The following is a 22,199-nucleotide window of genomic DNA, read 5'->3' as shown; positions in this document are numbered from 1 at the left end:
ATGACTAAAAAGACCAATGTGAGATAGGCAAATCTGGCTGCAAAAACCACAGAGAAAGGTCTCCTTGGGTGGTATAGGTGCGGCATAATTCTTTCTACGTCTTTTCTCCTCGAGACTAGTTCTGCGTGAGTCCTCAAAGGAGTCAAAGGCATTATGTCTACTGTGTCTCCAAGTCTCCCGATTAGAGGCCAAGGTGGACCACTGATGGTAGTCAATATGGCCAAGGTTGAGGTATTGTTTCAGGGAGTCCTTATATCTCCTCTTTGGGGCACTTCTCTTGTGGCAGCCAGGGGCGAGTTCACCATAAAACACAACCTTAGGGAGGCAGTGATCCTCCATCCTGGAGACGTGCCCTGCCCAGCACAGCTGCAATTTCAGCAATATGGCCTCGATACTGGTGACCCCTGCCTGTTCAAGGACAGTAACATTTGACACATAGTCAGTCCAATGGATGCTTAGAATTGTACTGAGGCAGCGCTGACGCAAGCGTTCAAGGAGTTGCAGGTGATGGCGGTAGATAACCGATTCAGACCCATATAAAAGAGTAGACAGTACAATGGCTCTACAGACACTGATCTTTGTACTTTTCTTCCAGGGGTTTATTGCACCAGACTCTTTTATGGAGTTTTCCAAAGGCTCTATATGCCTTTGCTATTCTGTTGTCTATCTCTTTGTCAATCGTGGCATCTGAGGAAATAATGCTTCCCAGACAACTGAACTGCTGAACTGACTTAAGCTCTGACTCGCCCATAGTAATGTGGTACTTCTTCTTGTGGTGCGGGTAATCTTCTTGTGGTGCGGGTTGGTAGAGAACTACTGTCTTCTTCAAGCTGAATTCCAGCCCAAAAAGCTCAGCTGCCTCTGCAAAGCAAGATGTTAAATGCTGCAGAGCTGCTGCTGTGTGGGCAACAAGGGCATCATCACCAGCAAAAAGCAGCTCACAGACAAGATGATTTAGGGTCTTAGTGTGGGCCTTCACACGACTTAGATTGAATAGGCTACCATCAGTATATCAAATATAAATGCCGTTTTGTTTGTTGAGGTCTACCGTAGACCTTTGGAGCATCATGCTGAAGAAGATTGTGAATAAAGTTGGTGTGAGAATGCAATCTTGTTTCACACCATTGGTTATTGGGAAGGGCTCAGAGAGTGCATTGCCATATCTGACTTGGCCATGCTGATGCTCATGTAACAGAATAATCATTTTGAGGAACTTGGGGGACAACCTAATTGTTCCAAGATCAGCCACAGGCCTTTTCTGCTCAGTGTCAAAAGCTTTGGTGAGATCAACAAAAGTTACACAGAGCCCCTTAGTCTGTTCTCTACACTTTTCTTGCAGTTGTCTGAGAACAAATACCATGTCTGTGGTACTTCTATTAGCTCTGAAACCACACTGACTTTCAGGTAGAAGTTCTTCTGCGATAGCAGGTACTAATCTGTTTAATAGTATTCTTACAAGAATTTTTCCAGCAATGGAGAGCAGAGTTGTACCTCGGTAGCTTGAGCTGTCTGACTTTACACCTTTTTTCTTATACAGAGTGATGATGATTGCATCATGAAAAACTGATGGTAATTTACCTTGTTCCCAACAGCGTACAACGAGCTCGTGAAATTTATCATGAAGTGCTTGGCCTCCATACTTCCAGATTTCAGGTGGGACTCTGTCAACCCCAGCTGCCTTGCCAGTTTTCACCTGCTGTATAGCCTTAAGAGTCTCTCCCATGGTAGGGGCCAAATCAAATTCGTTTTTCACCAGATGTTGTAAAATGTGCTGGATTCCTTCGCCTTAGACTACACGGTTAGCACTAAAGAGTGTTTGAAAATGTTCAGACCAACGATTCAGGATGGAGATTTTATCTGTAAGAAGCACTCGGCCATCTGCACTGAGTAAGGGGCTTTGAACCTGAAATATGGGTCCGTACACTGGCTTCAGAGCCTCATAGACTCCTCCGTGGTCACCCAGGTCTGCACATAATTGACTCTTTTCTGCTAGGGTGAGCCACCACTTCTTCTGGATGTCTCGAAGCTTCTGTTTAAGTTTGTAAGATGAAAGGCTGCTTTTCTTACATGGCAAAGTGGCTGACCGAGGTGTGCTTGATGAACAGATCTCTTCTTTGTCAGAAATTCCTGGACCTCCTGGTTGCTATCATCAAACCAGTCTTTGTTTTTCTTTAAGGAGAACCCAAAGGATTCTTCGGAGGTCTGCAGGATGCTATTTTTAATATGTTGCCAAAGCGCCTCAGGAGAAAAATCTATAAGCTGGTCTTCAAGTCTAGTTTGAAGGTTAGCCTGAAAGCTGTTCCTCACTGCAGCTACTTGGAGATTATTAACATTAAGCAGCCTCCTCAGAATGCCGCCCCTCTTAGGTTTGGACTTGAAGTGGAAATTAGGTTTGCAACGCACAAGGCAGTGGTCTGTTTGACATTCTGCACTAGGAATCACTCAGGTGTGACAGACATCATGAATATTTCTCTGGTGCACTAAGACATAATCAATAAGGTGCCAGTGTTTAGATCGAGGATGCATTCAGGTTGTTTTCTGGCTGTCTTTCTGCTGGAAAATAGTGTTGGTGATAGTAAGCTGTTGCTCTGCACAGAACTCTAGTAAGAGGCGACCATTATCATTGCAGCTGCCAACACCATGCTTGCCTAGTACTCCTTTCCAGGCTTCAAAGTTCTTACCTACTCGGGCGTTGAAGTCACCAAGGATTACGATCTTATCTTCTATAGAACCTTTTGAATGAGGTGACGCAGGTCGGAGCAGAATTTATCCTTTTCTGCAGGGTCAGCTTGCAGAGTTGGAGCATATATGCTGAAAAGAACATGTTGCTTATTGTGTAGTGGAAGACGTAGGGAGATAATACGATCAGAATGACCTATCGGCAAATTTTCAAGTTTAGAGACGATGGAGTTTTTAATCATGAAGCCAACTCCAGAAAGATGACTTTCAGTTTTGGATTTGCCTGGCCAGTAGAGTCTATAGCTGGCACCATATTCTTTAAGGCTACCTTCCTCATGAAGGCGAACTTCACTGAGAGCAGCAATATCGATGTTAAGTCGTGACAATTTGTGGGCAATTAGTGCAGAATGGCGCTCAAGATCCCTGCTGTTCACTGTATCAGGCATGGTTCTGATGTTCCAACATGCAAGTGTCAATCTGGACACACCTTTGGAGGCAGGTGTATGCCTTTGTCTCTTTGTCTTTAATTGACTGCAACAGAAGATGCCCGCTGGCCGCGGCTAGCCAACCAGGTGGAGGGGGAGATGAGCTTTGATTAGGCCACCTTTTCTAGGCCTCTCTCCATATGGAACAAGCAGTGCTCTCCTTGAAAAAAGGCTGCTTGGTCATTCAGGATGTTGCCAAACAAGACTGTCATCTCCTGGGTCAGCCTCGAGCAACCAATGTCCTGAACCACCTGCATGCAGGGTTGGGTCTGCGACTTCCAGTGCACCTTATCACCTGCCGTTTCATCCTTCACATGTCGCTGCAGGGCTTTGCAGTGGATTTTTTAGGTGAGGCACAGCGTGCGCAGAACTGGCCCCACCCTTTACACCTGAGGTTTAACTGCCAGGGCCTAGCGAGCTTGGACGGTGACAGCAAAGTCCTCAGGTCGTAGGTTTGATTAGAGTCCTGTAAGGCCATCCATCTAAGAGAAGGACACTCTGTTTTTTCTGTATATCACATATATATACAAATGTACTTTCAGAACTTGCTGGATTAACACTTTAACATATGGCTCTTCTACATTCCAACAAACAGCTCTTCTACTCCAAGACCCCTGGAAAGAATCACAGTTTATGCAACAAAAATAATTTAAAGAATGCACCTGGCACAGATGGGCCTCAGGTACAATGCTGCAAACCACTGTACTCTGTTAATCATGCCAACAACACAAGTCTTCTGAATCGCAGACTGTGCCAGATAAATCAGTATGATGAAATTCCCTGCTGCAGATTTTCAAGCTTAAGTAAAAGGAGATCAAAACTTAACACACAGGTGATCAAATCTCAGAGTAAAAGGCTACAAAAATCCTTGACCCAGGAAGAAATTTCCCATGTATATTTAAGTTATTGGCTTCATAATCCAGAAGTCACATGAATTCCAGAAATTCTGTATCTGGGTATTTTACACATAACTGACAGAAGGCTATAGACACCTGGAAAAAGAAAACTGCTGTTCCGCACAGTTTTTTGAATTTCTTAGCCAGTGTTTAGCCATAGAAGATACCAGCACTCCAATTATAAGGAAGTGACGTTTTCAAAGCTTTCAGGTAACAGTAAATGGACATGAATGACAAAACTCTGGGTGCGGAAGTACACAGAAACCATGATCCACATGCTGACTAATTCTTGCAAAACAATCTCAATATCCTGACATGTAGGGGCCCATGTGGGCTACTCAAGCATATGCAACAGGCATTCATAGAGTCTTTAAACTTGTGTGTGCATTCATATGCAGATGAGATAAAAAACTGCCTGCAAAAAGAGAAAATGCTAGTATAGCTATAGCAACAAAAATTTATAGTAGAAGTGCTGTTTATGCCATAAAAACATGGCTTTGATAATACCATACACTAATGACTGTGATATGCATATATTCAAAAGACATAATTGCACCTAGAGCCCTGCTACAGCAGTTGCGTCCATTAGAAGCGGCATGGTATTTCTGACTTAAAATTCTTGTCCAAAATGCCTGCTCCATGAAAATATTATCTACCATTCCTCAATGATAAATAAGTTGAAGGTATAAGAAATCCCATAAGTTTGAAAACCTAACAATACTCTGTTTATTGTACTACAGTAAAGAATAATAACGTAAGATACTGCTGAGCAAGGTCTTTTTGCAGAGTATTTGTTACTAATGCCTTTTTTTTTCTGCCTTTCCTACAGTTGCAATAGAAGACCAAGATACATACTGAAAAATTGAAAGGAAAGATCATCCACGGAACTGCAAAACAATTCACAATGTCACCAAACCCCACAATAATACAAAGTAAGAGAATTTTAACAGTCTTTTGTGGGAAGGCTTTGCTCATTTATCTTTAAAGTTTCAAATTTAAACTTCATCAAGAATCATAAATATGTATTTGACAATATTCAAACCTTTAAAAGAAGTCTAAAGTAAACATTAAGGCAGTAGCTGTATCAGCACTAGGAAGCCATCACATCTCCTTGTAAAATAAACTCCCACGTTTATTTTACATGCTTACCAGCATGTTATTATGTAAAACAGCAGCTCTTTGGCCTAAGGTAAGGTCAAAGCTACAGACTCCACAGTATACTAGTAGCCAATATAAACACCAGGCTCGCAAAACAGCACCTTGAATGTGCAAAACGGAAAGATATGCATGTGGAAATTTGATATAAACAAACAAACAAAAATAGCCAAGTGCCTATAAATACATACATCATTTACTACAAAGAGACACAGAACACATTGCTGGTTTGGGCAGTGGTAACTTTTTATCATCAGAAAGGCATTCCTCAGGGTAGTTACCAGTTAAATTGTGACAGGAATAAGCCTAGTCTTAAGTTTCAGACAGATTCGATTATGAAGTCACACTTCAATCACTTCTGTTTTGGAGAAAGGAAACTGGCCAAAAATTAAAGAAAATTCACTTAAGGGAAAAAGAGAACATTTTCCCCCCTCCAGCATAGAAAATTACACAAACATCTATTCTTAGGAAGATTACAGAAAAAAGCTGACACAAAAAGAGAAATATGGGGTTTGCTTAGTATCCTGGTAACATGAAAATTGCTATGTTGCTATGTGTTCTACAAATGTACCCCATGTTTGACAATTATACTATCAAAATTTTAAATCATCTTTTTGAGGGAAAAAGAGCAACCATGATTCTTTAATTTCATCAAATCACAGAATCATAGGACAGTCTGGGTTAGAAGGGACCTTCAAAGGTCATCTAGCCCAACACCCTGCAATAAGCAGGGACATCTTTGACTAGATCAGGTTGCCCAGAACCACATCCAGCCTGGCCTTGAACGTCTCCAGGGATAGTGCATCCACTGCCTCTCTGGGCAACCTGTGCCAGTATTGGACCACTCTCATTGTAAAGAATTTTTTCCTCACATCCGGCCTGAATATCCACTTTTAGTTTAAAAGCGTAACCCCTCATCCTATTGCAACAGGTCCTGCTAAAATGTCTCCCCATCTTTCTTATAAGCCCCTTTTAAGAACACAATAGGGCCATAATAAGGTCTCCCTGGAGCCTTCTCTTCTCCAGGCTGAACAATCCCAACTCTCTCAGCCTTTCCTCATAGGAGAGGTGTTCCAGCCCTCTGATCACTTTAGTAGGCCTGCCTGAAGTGATATAGTCAAGAAAAATAAAGGATCAAATAGCTGACAGTTCTACATAATGATTTTCTGTTGATTCAAATTTTTAAAATTGGTTGGGTTTTTGTTGTGGGTTTTGTGTGGTTTTGTTTTGTTGTTTTTTTTTTAACATATGCTGTAGTACATTACCATAGAATCATAGAATAGTTTGGGTTGGAAGGGACCTTCAAAGGTCATCTTGTTCAACCTCCTGCAATAAGCAAGGACATCTCTGCAGCTTCCTGCTTAGTATTTAGACAGGAGGTTGAGGAGACCCTGCAAGGTCAGAAGCCACACTGAACAAGAGCAGAACTGGAATGACACTTAGGCATACATTAAATAAAAGTAAAGACTTGTTTGGACCAAGAGGCTTTCTGTTAGGCTGAGAACAGACTTTCTTTGGATAGTGTCATGGCTTTCTTTGCATAGTGTCATGGCAACTAAGTACCATGCAGACTCACTCTCCCCAACCCTCTGATGGCATAGAGAAGATTATCAGAGAAAAAGATAAGACTTGTGAGTTGAGATAAGAACAGTTTAATAATTGAAATAAAGTAAATATAATAACAACAATAATAGGGTAAAGAGAGAGAGGAATAAAACTCAAGAAACCCAAAACACAATACAATTGCTCACCACCCATTGACGGATACCCAGCCCAGCTCCAAGTGGCGATCAGCAGCTCCCCCTGGTTTCCGTACAGAGCATGGCATTCTGTGGTATGAAATACCCTTTGGCTAGTTTGGGTCAGGTGTCATGCTCCTGCTTCCTCCTGGCTTCTTGTACCCTTCCTCACTAGCAGAGCATGAGAGACTGAAAAGTCCTTGAATTTATAGTCAGTGCTGCTAAACTACAACTAAAACATTAGCATTATCAGTGTTATTCTCATACTAAATCCAAAACACTCCACTGTACCAGCTACTGGGAGGAAAATTAACCCTATCCCAGCTAAAACCAGGACAGATAGGAATTCCCCATCCCTTTTTTTTTACTCCAGAAGCAGTTGATGCTGCTGTTTCTACAGTTATCACCAGCCTATCACCATTCTTTTTATTCTGTTTGCATCTTCTGCATAGCTGTACTGACACTTATTCACAAGATACAATGAGGCACGAAAGGTGAGGGAGGTTTCTTTTTTCTCTAGAAGACCACAGACCAAAGGACATTTTTCAGTGAATGAATAATTCATAGTTTCATCTTCCTCTTAGAACAGAACGTTGCAAACACAACAGAAGGGATTACCAGTATAGGAAACTGAGTCCCAGTTTTTGAAACGATTTTTATATTAAGAAATACAAAAATCATATAAGAACTTTATCCAGAACAGAGCATAGTGGAATGTTACTGAATTATCCTCCTAGGTTAGGCAAATAATACCCAATTACTCAGTTTACACTGAGTTATTCTGATTCCTGTATATTTTCTCCTCCTGTTAGCAAACCATTTTCTAACTTGTTCTTTTGGAAGATGTATTTCCTGTGAACAGATGTCATCACATTAATCAAAATAATGTAGAATTACATTTTAACTGGAATAAGAAATCATAAGTAAGTCTTCTCTTTTTACTGTGCAAAAATTCCATTATTATTCTACGGTATTTCCAGAGTATTTAACATTTCAATACATCCAGCAGATAGGATCATCACACCTTTGCTGTTGTTCAAAAGAAGACTGAGCTATTAATTTTAATTTTTCTACTACTGTAAGCATGCAACCTGATGTTAAATTCCTTTGCACTCAAAATTTCCATCCATTTAGCAATCCATTAAAAGAAAACAGAGCATCAAGCAGAAAAGGAACACTGGTCTGCTTTCTAGAAAAACATCAAATAACTCAGAAAAAAAATCAATTGGTCACTATTTAAGAAACAGGAATTTTTAACCTGCAAAACAGACATCTACTAAGATTTTCTTTGTTATTTCATTTAGCTAATACATGTCTCTGCAGTTCTAAAATGAAAAGCAAGATAGAACACACTGTTTAATGCAGGAGCACAAAACAACTTCATATTTTCTTACCTTTGCATTATAGGGAATATAATGCTTTGATAAGGCTTCAGGAGTGTGCATCCATGTTTTGTCTACAGAAAAGCAAAATAAAAGAGGCACCGAATAGGTTATTCACTTGTTAATTATTATTGCATCTATATAGAAAAACATAAAGGAATCTCCTTTTACCCAGAGAAGTACCTGTCTGAAGTAGTTACTGGGGCTTGAGGGAAATGCAGCTTATCTCACAACTTCCAAAACATTACATGAAAGAGCATTACTTCTCTTATGGACATTTTAACTAACAAGGTTTACAGTAAGAATTCCAACTCCTCTCCCCCCAGATATATTTATTGGTCTAAGGTTGTTTGCTGTTTCTGCCTCAGATCAGCATTTTCTGCATCCTGATGTTGTTTAAAGCACTGACTGCGTATCATTCTTCTAATTATTGGATTTTGATGAATTATGTACTTTTTGATGGATTATCAAAATGTTAACAGGACAAAGGAAATTATTTGGGGAAAAATATCAGAGCAATAACTGCTAGCAAAAAGCCCTAAACCTTCAACAGGAGAATAGAAACAAGTCACACTGTGGTAACTGATTCAGAAGATTAGATCTTCTTGAGTATTTGCTTATATATCCTAAATGAACGTGCATATTTTCCTTTCATGATTGTCACATCACAAGACTGCACTATTGTATTACTTTTCCCATTGCATGTTTCATATGGTGACATGATTCTATGATTATTTTTAAATACATCTTCCCACCTTGATTTTAATGGTCATTTGCATTCTACATAATTTAAGGTGCAATTCCAAATGTCAGAAAACACTAATTTTTATTAGAAGTTTACAAACCTTGTTTAGAAAGTTTTCTCATTTGAAAGAATTTAAGAAAAACAGATGTTCTAAAATACTAAATTGCATTACCAACCTCTTGAAAGATTCTGTAACACTTAGTAGTATTTTATACTCCATACATTCAATATTTAGTCTTTTCTACTACGAGTATTTTTACTACTCCTATTTTAATTAGCATGAATTAAAGTTAGAAATCTGTAACTTTATTCAAATAAGAAAGAATAATAGGTTAAAGCAAAATTCTACCCTTGAGTATTCACAGATAATTCCCCTTGCCTTTAATTGGAGTTGAAGTTACAGCAATTACTTTTTTGTTACACGTAAAAACAATAAAATTCTGTTCACTTGAAACTGCTCAAGAGCAAAAAGTGTGACATTTATTGACAATAAACCAATAACTAAACATTTTTTAATATACAGAAGCAAAAAACACTGCTAAACAAGATATTTGCCATAGTCACCGCAGTACCAGGTTCAAAACTGCAAAGCTGGAGGATTATTTTTTTTCTTTAAGCAGATTTCATTCTAGATTACAGTAATGTTCAGCTCCATTACTGAAACGTGGTATTATCACTTCTTAATTAAGCAAGCATGATTTTTCCATTCAGCAGCACCCAGGAGTAAAATTATGCACTGAAGTGGCTCTTCCTTTCAATTGTTGCTCCTGACTGAATACCGGAACCAAGATCTACACTCGTTTCCCAGAATATTTTAAGACCTGGAACTTGGTCTCTATTTTCAGTACAATATCAAAAGCTGATGTTATCTACAAATAAAAAATAACAATCAGTATTAATTAGGAATGTAGAAGAAAGCCTGATGCCACAGAAAATACATGGACTCAGTCAGAGATCAATGTAATCAGCCGTTTATTACAAAGCCTTAACTCCTTATGTACTATTTCTTACATGCACTTACACTGATTTGGCATATTATGATTGAGTACATGTCTTGAAGACCCTCAGTGACTAACATATAATTGGTTAAGCACAGGTGTGAGAACTTGACCTCGAAAGCTTGCCAACAGTCCACAGTTCTCATTAGCTCGGTGAATTCCAGCTTCTTCTCATCTTGCTTGCTTAAGCTTCCTCCGGCCTCTCATGGCCTTGCTGTATCTTTCAGGATTATTCAGAGTTTATGTACCAATTATGCATTCTCCTGTGAGAAAACTGCCTCCACAGCCTGACATCCTAAAAGATAATTCTAAGCATTGTTTTTTAGGTCAGCGCACTGCTGAAGGCCAGACAAGCAGACTGGTGACTGGCCTTAATGGCAAGAGGCACAGAGGAAGCTGGCACATAAGGCAGGATTACTGTCTGCTCCATCATGCTTACTGCAGCAGAGCAAAGACCTGCACAGTGCAAACTGCAACTCTGAACTGTGCATTCACATCACTAATGTCAATGTTTTATTTACCCATTTCCTACATGCTAACTGTTCACTAGCTTCAGCAAGTATACTGTGATATTTATAAATTCATAAAGGAAAATCTAGTAAACATAAAACATTGAACATCTTAAAAAAAAAATAAAATAACACCAAAACCATTCCTCCATTCATTTCACGCCTAGTACTAGCACAAAGAAATGACAGGGCTGTAGCTTCTGAAGCAATTTCACAGGCAGACAACTGATTACACAGGTACCAGTAAAACTAACTGCTCTTTGCAAGTGCTTCCTCCTTCCTTCTTCCCATTCCCAAATAGGGCAAGTTCAAACCTGAAAAAAAGGTGATTTTATTTTGGAGCCAAGTTTGAAGTGCTGGTCTTAATTAAGCACCTGATAATCTTCTCAATATAATTACTGAGTAGATGGAAATCTTTCAAATATTATTATTAGGTACAAAGCTTCACTTCAAATGTTTTTGTGAAATCATCCACTTGCCTACCAACCTCAATCTGCAATCTTACAGGGATTGCAGCAAACACTTTATGCTGCTAGGAAAGTGTTTAAGTGTTGGTACCCCTATTTAGGGGGAAGATTTAGAAATATGGATGTGTTCTCCCAGCTGAAAATGAAATCAGTAATTTAGCAGAGTACCAAAAAGATGCCTGGATTCTACAAGTCTTGTGCCATTGGTTAAAACAGTGAGTTGGCATGCTACATTTCCAATAACCAGATGTGGATCTGCACAAACTGTGACACAGATACTGAAGTTTTCCATTGACACTGGAAGCCCATTTCCTGGAGGCAGGTAATAATTACAGAATGGTGGCACTTCTGAAAGAACTCTTTAACACTAAACAAAATCTAAAGTAGACAAATTCACATTGATCGCACAGATATGGAAAAAAAAATCACTCAAGTTACTATGGGGAAGTTCGTTACTTGCATTTCCTTCTGAATTCTAAGTTATGATGTTGGATTTGTGTCACTTTCAGTAGTTGTTTGAAATACTGCTTAAAGTTAGTTTGATTTCACAGCAGTTGAGCAATACCAAATTCCAGACATTTTGCAACCAATAAACTAGAAAAATATGAAAAACAGGAATTCAGTTAAAACTGTTTAAAAGTATTTAAAAAAGTATTCACGTAAGTACCCGATGTAGATGTGGCTTGGGATTTGCACGATCCCTCACTTTTTAAATTCATTTTAAATGGGTTTTCACAGCTTACTACTTAATTATTCGTTCTGAAGCAACAAACAAAATATGAAACCCTACAATAAAAATCACAGTTGATATTATTATTTTACTAGTTATGGAGCAGCAAGAGTTCTAGGCACTTCATAAATAAATAAAACACTAAGTCCTGAAGGACTAAAAGCCAAGATAAAACCAAAACTGACAACTGCATGCATCTAACATAAGAGTACTACAAAGTGAAAAGAGACTCATGCTATCACATCAGGTGAAAACTACAGTTATTTTTAGATTTTGGCTGAAAGTCTTAATCTAGGTTGCCTCCACACTTACATTAAAGTTTAAGTGCCTGGTTATTTTTGTAGATTCAGGAGTTTGAGCCATCCAGAATCCATTAAAACCTAAGCAGAGTTTAGCTTGAATAAGATATGAGAGATTCTACAAGGTAATAGCCTAAGTATGAGTCGATTTTGCCAAACATACTGGCACTGCGAGGAGAAAAGATGGGTAAAAGGATCACTGCTCAGGATTCAGAAGCACAGGTTAAGCCACAGCCCTGCTTAAAGACAGTAATCTTGTAACCTCGCCTCAACACCTCTTCACATGCATGGCATACTAACTGTGCAGCACAGCGGGCTTTTTGAGAGCCCCCGTAGAAGCAGCACAGCATCTCAGCCAGTTTTTAAGAGAATCTGGCTTGAGTGAGAGCTTCTCAGGTGTAGCTCCCTGCCGGCATACAGTAGCCTGCTAAGAGCAGTGAAAAAAAATGCATAAAATTAGCATTCCGAAGATCTAGGGTTTGACAGAATTGCAAGGGAGGAGGAGGCAAGGGGATGGGCACTTTCATGGTCAGAGGATTAACTGTGCTCAGTATTGAGACTTCACTCCTCTCTAGACTCCCTTAAATCACCCCTTCCATTCTAAAAGAAAGATTCTTTTAAAATATGCATGTCACTACAACTGCTAGGTCATCACACACTCTGGGAGCACCAGTGTGAGTCATTTCAGAGGCCTTGGCAGTGCTGGGAGAGCCAGGGAAGAGGAATGTGCTGACAAATCACACGCTGAAGTCAACAGACTCAGGAACTTTATAAAGTACCCATAAAAACTGTGATGCACTAGGATGACACTAGGTTAGATAAAAGCACAGCTGACCACTTATCTCACAAAAGGGAAAGCAGTAACAGTGGCGAGAAATTGTTCTCTGAGATTAATTTCCCCACACATTACTGGCCACAGCTATAGAACAGATTGAGTAAAGAGGCACTGATGTACTATTTTCTATAAATGGCAAAACAACTCTCAACAGTGCAAGTTTAGTTAACTGCCTCCCTGAATTCCACTCATGTTCTTTTTATTTAGTGCCACAACGAAACTTCTGAAACTGAAATGAAACAATGAAAAGTCATTTCTTGAAGGTAAAAAATACCACGTTCGTTCTTTACTGAATCGAAGTACCTCTGACATCAATGGATGTCTTTTCTTCCTGCTATAGAAAGAAAGATCTTATGTGACAATCATCCTAGTAACAGTCTCCTGAAGGGGAGAGTACCCCATGAGATCAATGCTACATGTAGGTACTGATGCCTCAGGAACAAATGGCTTATTTGCTTCAGTGTGTGTACGCATGTATCTACATCTTTCATTTTTTTCTAGATTATCTACTTTTGTATAAATCAAGAAAACCGTCACAATGGGGAATCGGTCAAATAATTTCCTTTATCCTGCACTACAACAGAAACAGGCAGGTACTCCCAAACCTCAATTACGCTAAGTCAGACAACAAGGGAGAATCTGTCTTCTTGACTGCTGCAGACAATGAATGGTTTGATACACCAAGCCATGAGACTTAATGTTTGTTACCGAAGTTTTCAGCTGAATATAATACCTAAACATTATTATTAAACATAAATCAGGAATGACTGAGTACAATCTGTGTATCTAAATAGCAGTAGTTTATTAAAGTTATTGCTATGTTACTATGATTAAGCAAGTGAAATTATGAATCAGATTCTGCATGTATAGGCAAATACCCATCAATATACATAATGAAAAAATAATTACTTTGGGGGTATTTTTGTTGGGTTTTTCACCCCTAAGCATAAAATATTCTTTGGAGGCATATTTATTCTTTGCAGGTTTATTCATTCTTTGCCAAAGACAACAAAGCTGTATCTCCCTAGAACAGACAGAGCTTTACAGAATGCTTTGTCTTTCTATGTCCTTCTCTCACAATATTTAGGACCTCATGAACGGTTTTGAACAGCTGATTACTAAAACAGCAAAATGACATCACAGAATACTGGGTTGGCATGGTCATCAAGTTAAGAAAAGTAAGTATTTGCAATTCCTCTAATAGCAACACTCATTGCATTCCCTATGCATTTATACTACATATTTTTAAGATATGGATGCTACTACATAAGTTTTGACAAAAAAGAAAGATAGGATCAAAATAGTGTATATTAGTGCAACTAACCAGTAATTAGCAAACCTTTGCTTTTGTATTTCTTGATGTTAAGAACTTTGGCTTCCTAAATCGAAGGGGAAAAGAAGAAAAAAAATAAAATCTGAGCTATTTGAACTGTACCTCTTCTTGCCACAAGAAGAACTACACTGTGTCTTTGATAAAAGGTTCTAGTTGAAGTTGAAAAAGAGATTACTTGTATAGCATAATTTATTTAAGTGACCACATTTACAAATGCTTTCAACTGAGAAGTGTGTACAGATAAAACCTCCAACCCCAACTTTCACATTTTGAGTCAGAGTTCAGTCAGCTGCTCCCATTTAACTAAAAATAAGTTTGGAAAAGTATCAATTAGGCTTGTAAAAATTGTTAAAAAAGGCAAGTTTTAGAAGAATTTCAAACTGTTAAAGTAAGAACATTACACGTATCACTTCAGTAGGGCAAAACAAAGGAAAAGGAATGGAAATTGGAATCTTGGTGCAGTTAAAAATAGAATTTTATTTTTCTAATTCAGTAAGATTAAAATAAAGTAATAGAAAAATTTAACTGGTTTTTTTTTTAAATGCCAATAAACTGGGAAGAGAAGAAATGAGTAGCAGCAACAACTCAGAACAGCTACAGTATGTGTATCTGTAGCTTTCTCTTGCTATGGTACATCTTTTTCAGTACCTAAAGAATTTGTTTACTCAAAATATTTTCCCAAGTCATGTATCTTGGATGTTGTTTGCAATTTTCCAGCAGCTTTATAAGACAAAGCACTTTAAAACAAAGCAGTCATTGTGATTCCACTCAAGGTATGGTTGGTATACATCCAAACTTATTTCACACAGAATAACACATCTTGTCATTAGTTAGACGTTCATCCAGTTAACTCGCAGACTACCTATGTAATTCAAGCATTTAGGTTGTAGTTTGTGAAGTTACTTGCAATAGTACACTTGGACAAGAACTCTACATTGTACACTCATAACAACTTACTTTAAAAATTTATTAGCTCAAAAGACATGTTTGCCAAGCTGCCACGCAAATCACTTAACATTCTCTAAATTAGGCTGTATAAATTTTAATAGGGTAGAAACTAAAAGGCTTAAGGCTCCTACAATGCTGTTCCATTTTAAAGTCAGTTTTCAGTGCTTTATGGTTAAGCAGTGCATATATGTTCTTGAAAGGAACTCCTTAGGTTTTGCAGAAGCAACAAATAGTTATTGTGGTAAATATGATTGTTAACTTGCCTAGAATATTCTTTAAAGCAAGTGACGGATAAGATTATTTCTGCAATATCCTTCCAAAAATAAAGCAGATAAAACAGCCAACAGGATATTACTCTCCCATTCTTGTGTTAACAGAAAGGAAAGAAAAATTAGGCTTTATTATTTGGTATTAGCCTAAATTATCTGTGCAGATTCAATATGAATCTTACAGAGAAAGTTTCCAAAACTTACTCCTCATTTGTAACTATGCATCCTCTAAATACATGCTATAATCATCTCTTTCCTAAACAATAAGATCTGTTCCTTCTGCTTTCAGAATATAAATACATACACAGCTGCATGTAAGTACATGCAAAGAGACAAATGCACAGTCCAAAAGAGGCACTTGGTCACTGAATATCGGCTTTTTACACAAACTCCTCTTCTGAAGCCCAAGGAGCAGTATTTGGAACACATAAAACCTCTTTGTATTATAAAAATATTAATCTAATTTTTTTTTGTGTGTGTGAAGTGAGACCAACTGAATATAATATTTGGTATACAAAAAAGTACCCTTCTTTCCTCCCAACATTTACTATTGAAAAAAAAAAAAAACCCACCAAAGAAATCCTACAAACAATCAAGCAGCAGCATTTTGGGGATGGGGGAGGATGAGGATATTTAGAGCTAGTTTTTTTCCTGGAAGGTGATGAGCTCTTTTATGAAAAGTTAGTATGTCATGACAAGAATATCTAAAGAATGCAATGACAAAGATCGTGACTACTTATATGCCTTTAAGGTGTACAAGTACCTACTCCTCCTTCATGTTTTTTATCATTACTGTTAATGTGGAAGTCCAGCATATAACAGCCTGTTTGTTTAAATCACTAATGTGAAATATTCTCCCTGACAGAATGAAAGCATTTGCTTTAGGACTAAACTTACCATCTTCACCCTTCTGTTGTCTAGTCTAATTAAAAAAAAAAGAAAAATAAACTAAAACATTTGCAATCTCTGGAATGCCGCATAACTTGACAATGAAATTTGTATTACAGCCAGTCCATACACATAAAAGAGCATCCTATAACATCTGACTGCAATTTTTTGTCAGGCCCTGCCCATTAAATGCATCTTCCATAAATGAGACTCATGAAAAACCATTGCACAGAAACATTATTGCTGAAATTTAATGATTTATGGCGGGCTATTACTTCAATATATTCCATTTAGCATCATGAACACTATCTACATCTTATGAGCTGATTATGTGGCACCAATTACCAACCTTACAAACTGAAATTATATGGAATAAAAACATTCAAAAAAACTCAGATTCCTGGATACAACTGCAGCTTTGGCATTGAACTTAATGCCATACATAAACTAAGGCTGGCATTTATTTTGGGGTGAAGGACGACAATTACTGTGTAATAAAGAATGAACTAAATTCAACTGTGATTTACACCCTCCACAACCCCACTGAAGTTCACTGGATTTCACACATTGTAATTCAGTACTAAATTTAGCCCAAAGTAGACCTACGTATCTACATCTTTATCTCTATTTTGAGACACTTCAGTAGTTTCACTCTTTTAACTCCAGCAGGTTTGGATTAGTCATTCCGTATTTAGAAATGTCTCTTCCTAAGAGGAACAGTAGGTTTACCCATTTCTGATAAGGGAAAGCCAATAAATACTAGTAATAAACACTAGTTAATTTTTGTTTACTTCTATGCACCAGTTCTTACACTAATGGTTTTGAATGCAAAGCCACAGAATCAATAAAATATGCCAAACTCATCTGAGAGAGGCACCTCCCTTCCCTAAAATAAAATAACCAAACCAAACAAAAAGATCTCATGATTAATACTTTCTGTTTTGTGTATACATTATTACCCATACACACAGTCGCATACAAATTAAGGACAAATACCTAAATCAATTTAGATGTCAATACACTAATAATGAGAAAAATTTACATTAAAATTGAGCATTAACAAAGATCTTTTACAGGAGAATTACATTAATAACCCTAAAATGCTTAGAAGAGAGACTGAATTTATCAAGATACATACATATTTCAAGATGAACAGACTGTGATCTGCACTAAGATTTTTGCACAACATTTCAAAGTACATGCTACCACACCTGACTTTAAAGATAGAAATAAGAAGACCCTTTAAGAAAACATGACCCAAAATGGTTTACATAAAAAAGCAAGTTCCTTATACTGTTATAGATACATTAATGTTTTCACAAGTTTTGTCATAATAACTAATCAGCAAGAACATACATAACAACACTGTTGTTCTTTAATTTGGCTTTGTGGGAGATCCTTAAAAAAAAATAATCTGTAAAACCTGTATCAATAGAGTATACTGCATTCATTGATAAATGAAACAAATTGGTTTGTATAGTCATATAATATTTCTGCGACAGAGATTTTTCTTCTTAACACATGTAACTGGTAGTCCAACCAACCTGAAGTCAAGACAAAGGCTATTTTACTTCAAACAAGTACTAAGCTTTTTCATATCTAAACATGCAACTTTAGCAAATGCTAAATAGATTTTATTAGTTCATAAAGTTTGTTTCCTTGTTTTATTAGCTTATGGCTAACTGATAAGAATAGATATCACAACTCTTAACTGGTAAAAGATTCCATTTATTATTACTTATGTAAGTGCTTCCTGAAACAAACTGATTTTGCTTAAACTTCATTTTCCTGTATTTTTCATAGTCATTATTAGGATGAAAGATGAACAGCCTGAATTTATTCAATTTGAGATTGAAGTGTATCAAACAAATGAAAATAATGACATCTATAATATAAACATTAACTATCCAGGTTAGAAGTCCTGGTTTGTGCTTAATCTCAGGCAGACAGCCAGCCAATGACTACTAGCTGTTTTTAAGGTGAGAGCACTCAGTATACGTTCTCAGTTGAAGTGGGTGTTTCATGCCCAAATCATGGCCCCCAAAAATGAATTTACATTGAGTACTTGCTCTAGATATGACAGCTGTAGCACAAATTTCTGCTGCAAAATGAATTATTGGTAATATTCAAAATGGGGTCTGTGCTCTACTCTGATTTAGGACAAATATGCTGTTCCCATAACACAGGCTCTCAATGCACATAAACAATCATGTCACATCATATCTATGAGGAACTCTTTTTCTTTAAAGAATCAGGGTTAATTTAAAAAAGATCTCACTTCCTTTCTCTTCTAGCAACTCACATTTCCTTTGCAACTTGGTCATGAAAGTACAGGTTGCTATCCAGCCTCCAGCAGTTAAATCAACAGTTAAAAAAACCAAGAAAGCTTGAGTTTAGTGCTTCTCTTCTTGCTTTGTCTACCAATGTCTGCAAATGATGAAATAATTTCCTTAATGCTTAGAAGGAAAGTTTTGTTGCTTGCATCAGGCGATGGTGCAAGAACAGAGTTCTTCAAGTACAGAGCTCTTCAAGTACAACACAGTCCAAATCATTCCAGTCACCAGCTAACCCGGTTCAAGAAGATATGGCACTACTGTTTTCTCTGTATGCATCATATTAAAAGTCTAGTATAGACTGACTGTGACCACGGAAATTAGGGGACACTTACTCCAGAAATCTGCATAATTCACATAACCTTCGGCTTTTATGAAAATACTTGTATTTGTTTAAATTCCCCTTACAATCCTGTATTTTTAAGACTGCTGTTTATGTAGTTCCAAGGCAACAGACCAATGCAAACTTGTAATTACCACAAACCCCACCAGCACAGTCACCAGGAGACTAATTTGGATTTAGAGAGAGCTGCTAGCGAAGTCACAGTACTCAGTTAACTCCTCAAAATATCCTCATGCTCTTGTGCACAGAAGAAACCCATAAACCACCCACCAACCCCAGGCACGAAAACTGCGGTATCCCTGAGTTCTGGGAGTAAAACCAGGAAATACAATAAAATAAGTTCATCAAATGAATGTGTTTGAACCTGTTCTTAAATATAATTATTAGAGATGAACACTGATACTGCCAAGTTTTTCCCAACTTCAGTTGGCATGAAAAATACGTAATTTTCACTTATTCTTGACAAGTGCTTAACAGAAATTTGCATTTTTCCTAGGATACAAGAACAAAAATAACATTAAGTAAATTTCATGAGTAAATACCATAAGTAAAATTAATGGATGACAGTATTTAACTCTCATGGTTGCTCACGTTCTGGATCATTTTTAAGATCCGGAATAATCACACCTGACAGCTTTTTTGGTAACACCTCTTTCTGACTGGGCTAAATGCTCTGTCTAAAAAAACCCAGCTTATATTTAATCATAAACAGACCATGAAAAGAGAATAAAGCAAGCCAGAAGAGCAACATACATAATTAAATATTTAGTGGTTTGATATTCTTTTGGAAAGCATACAATTTGAAGATTGCTACAAATTCAGAACAGCTTCTTAAAGCTAAGACTTATTCTGCTGCATGAGATACTTCAAGTACATTAAATACAGTTTTCTAAAATAGCTTGCCAAGAATAAGAGCCCATTAATATATATATAATAAATACAGAAGTCACTAACTTTTCAAACTTCTAAAAACTTACAGCACATGCTCTGGAGTGTGCAGGGTTAAAAAAGAAAAAAGTGTGTGTATTCCAGATATATATACACACACACATACACAAGCAGATGCCTCAATCAAGAAAATATTATGAAATTCAACCTAAGCCTTACAATCCACGAAGCTCTGCAAGTATCAATCAAGAATGCTTTGCTCTGTACATCTCAGAGAAGATTGCCTGATTGCCTGTTTTTACCTAGTTAATTAGGTATGATTATTCATAAGTACTTCCTTATATGATTCTTTATATTCTAAAGAATTTATACAGGATATTTACATCTCACATGGAACATATGCTAAATTTCTTACCTTTCTTCCTGCTAAAAGCACGATTCATGTTGAAAAATCTATCCAGTCAAAGACGTTCTTGGCTTTGTTGATTTTTCACACACACAATTTAACCTGCAGAATAATACACAGAAGAAAACAGAGAAGACAGACATTACTGTATTTGAAGTAAGCTCACTATCTTCATATTAGAGACAATGCAAATAAGCGTCAGAGTTCTGAAATAATTCAGGGAAATAAAAGCGAGATGTGCTTTGCTGACAAAGAAACTGCAGAACTGAGAAGATTTATGTTCAAATGCCCAGTGGTACTTCATACAGAAAGAAATACGTGAAGCTCTTCTCACCGAGATTTCACAGATACAGAGCATATGGTATTATATGTGAAGAGAAATACTACCCACAAATAGGCTGAGAAGAAAGCTTTGAAATGAATGCTGACTACAAGACTTCATAAAAACATTCAGTTCACATTTGCACTACCTTATTTTGTGTCATTTAGGCTGTCAGATTATTTCAAGCTATGCTGTCATCTTCATGTGGGCTTGACATTGAAAAAAAAAAATCACGATATAAAGACTTCACTCAGGGATTCAATACTAAAAAAAAAAAAATGGCTCTCGATGCAACTGCCTCCTTGCTCCGACTACAACAGATCACACAGTAATTGCTGCATTTTCTTCACTTAACACCACCAATAAACTCAAAATTTTATCTTAACTTCTGATCCACAAGATTTTATTCCTTACCAACATTCCTCAGCAAAACAAATTAGATACAACACATCCAATGTCGTTCAAACCCATTCTCATTTGTTAGTATATTTTCTTTTGTCAGTCACATGTGAGAATACCCCCACCACCCCTTTCCATTCTTTTCAGATATTCAAGGCAAAAGCTGCACGAGCACCCCTTCTCTGCTCTCAAAGCAGTCCACTCAAAGAAAAAAAAAAAGGGCAGAAAATAAAAGCACTTGGTATCAGATTATCTTTGAAATCACTTACACTATCTTTGCTTTGAATAAACGCAAACTTAAGCCAGTATTTCAAATGTCAGTATCAAGATGACTAACTTGTTTAAGATACTTTATACAGCTCATGAACACTTTTTGTGGTGCTTGCCCCCCTCTTTAAATATTGTTCAATACCAATTAAACCAAATATATACCAATTTCCATGTGAACACTTGATATTTTACAGATTAGAACACAAGTGCAACTGCAGCTAAAAAAAAAAAACCTTCATTTTATTTTCAAATAATCACTGATGTGGTAGGACTACTTCTCAATATAATCCTGTGAGAATGAAGGAATAATCCCTGTTTACCTGAACTGTAGTACCCTAGATGTGCAACCAACTAACTTTTTGCTCTTTAAAGTACATTTACCAGATCATTTGGTTTTTACAGACTTTGCTAAGTAGTTCAGAAGGGAGGATGCAATGACATAAGCAAAGGTAGTAGGATAGATTTTCCATCTTGTTATTTTGATACGAAGTCAAGAAACAACACATTAGGTACACTACACAGCGGATTTTAACAGGAAAACTGAAGAAGCCCTGCATACACCTGTAACCATTCCTCCTGTTTGCCTAAAATGTATCATCAGTGTTACACAGAAAGATGTGGACAGACGTCAGTGAAACCCAAACACACTGCTAAGGGTTACAAAATCCTAGGAATTATTTCAACAGCCTCCCTGGAATGGGCAATAGCACTACTGGAGTAATTCCAGTTAATACTCACCCGTGAGGGCGTTTCATCAAAAGCTGCCAACGCATGAGTAGTTCTCACAGGGAAGGCACAGAGTAGGACTTTCAACAGTTGAAATTATAATAATTAATTCAGTTTAAATGAAGTAACAAACAGCAAAGAACATCAGAATTTTG

The 22,199-nt window shown here is 37.3% G+C and overlaps 1 protein-coding gene across 6 annotated transcripts in view; it reads right to left on the bottom strand.

The window, feature by feature from the left end:
* The window catches only part of GULP1 (GULP PTB domain containing engulfment adaptor 1), a 154,422-nt gene that overhangs the window by 59,891 nt on the left and 72,332 nt on the right, over nt 1-22,199 (bottom strand). For all 6 annotated transcript variants that reach the window (XM_057419759.1, XM_057419762.1, XM_057419758.1 and 3 more), the window contains exons 2-3: nt 20,337-20,429; nt 8,349-8,410 (exon numbers count right to left, since the gene is read on the bottom strand). In XM_057419759.1, coding sequence (XP_057275742.1) covers nt 8,349-8,410; nt 20,337-20,364 — 90 coding nt within the window. In that variant the 5' untranslated portion in view covers nt 20,365-20,429. The remainder of the gene's footprint in view (nt 1-8,348; nt 8,411-20,336; nt 20,430-22,199) is intronic.

This window comes from Pezoporus wallicus, unplaced genomic scaffold, assembly GCF_028554395.1.
Source record: "Pezoporus wallicus isolate ANWC-B61680 ecotype Strahan unplaced genomic scaffold, APGP_CSIRO_Pwel_v1 contig_4710, whole genome shotgun sequence".
NCBI lineage: Eukaryota > Metazoa > Chordata > Aves > Psittaciformes > Psittacidae > Pezoporus > Pezoporus wallicus.
The sequence above is the reverse complement of the archived record's forward strand: the minus strand, read 5'-3'. Positions and strand labels throughout refer to the sequence as shown.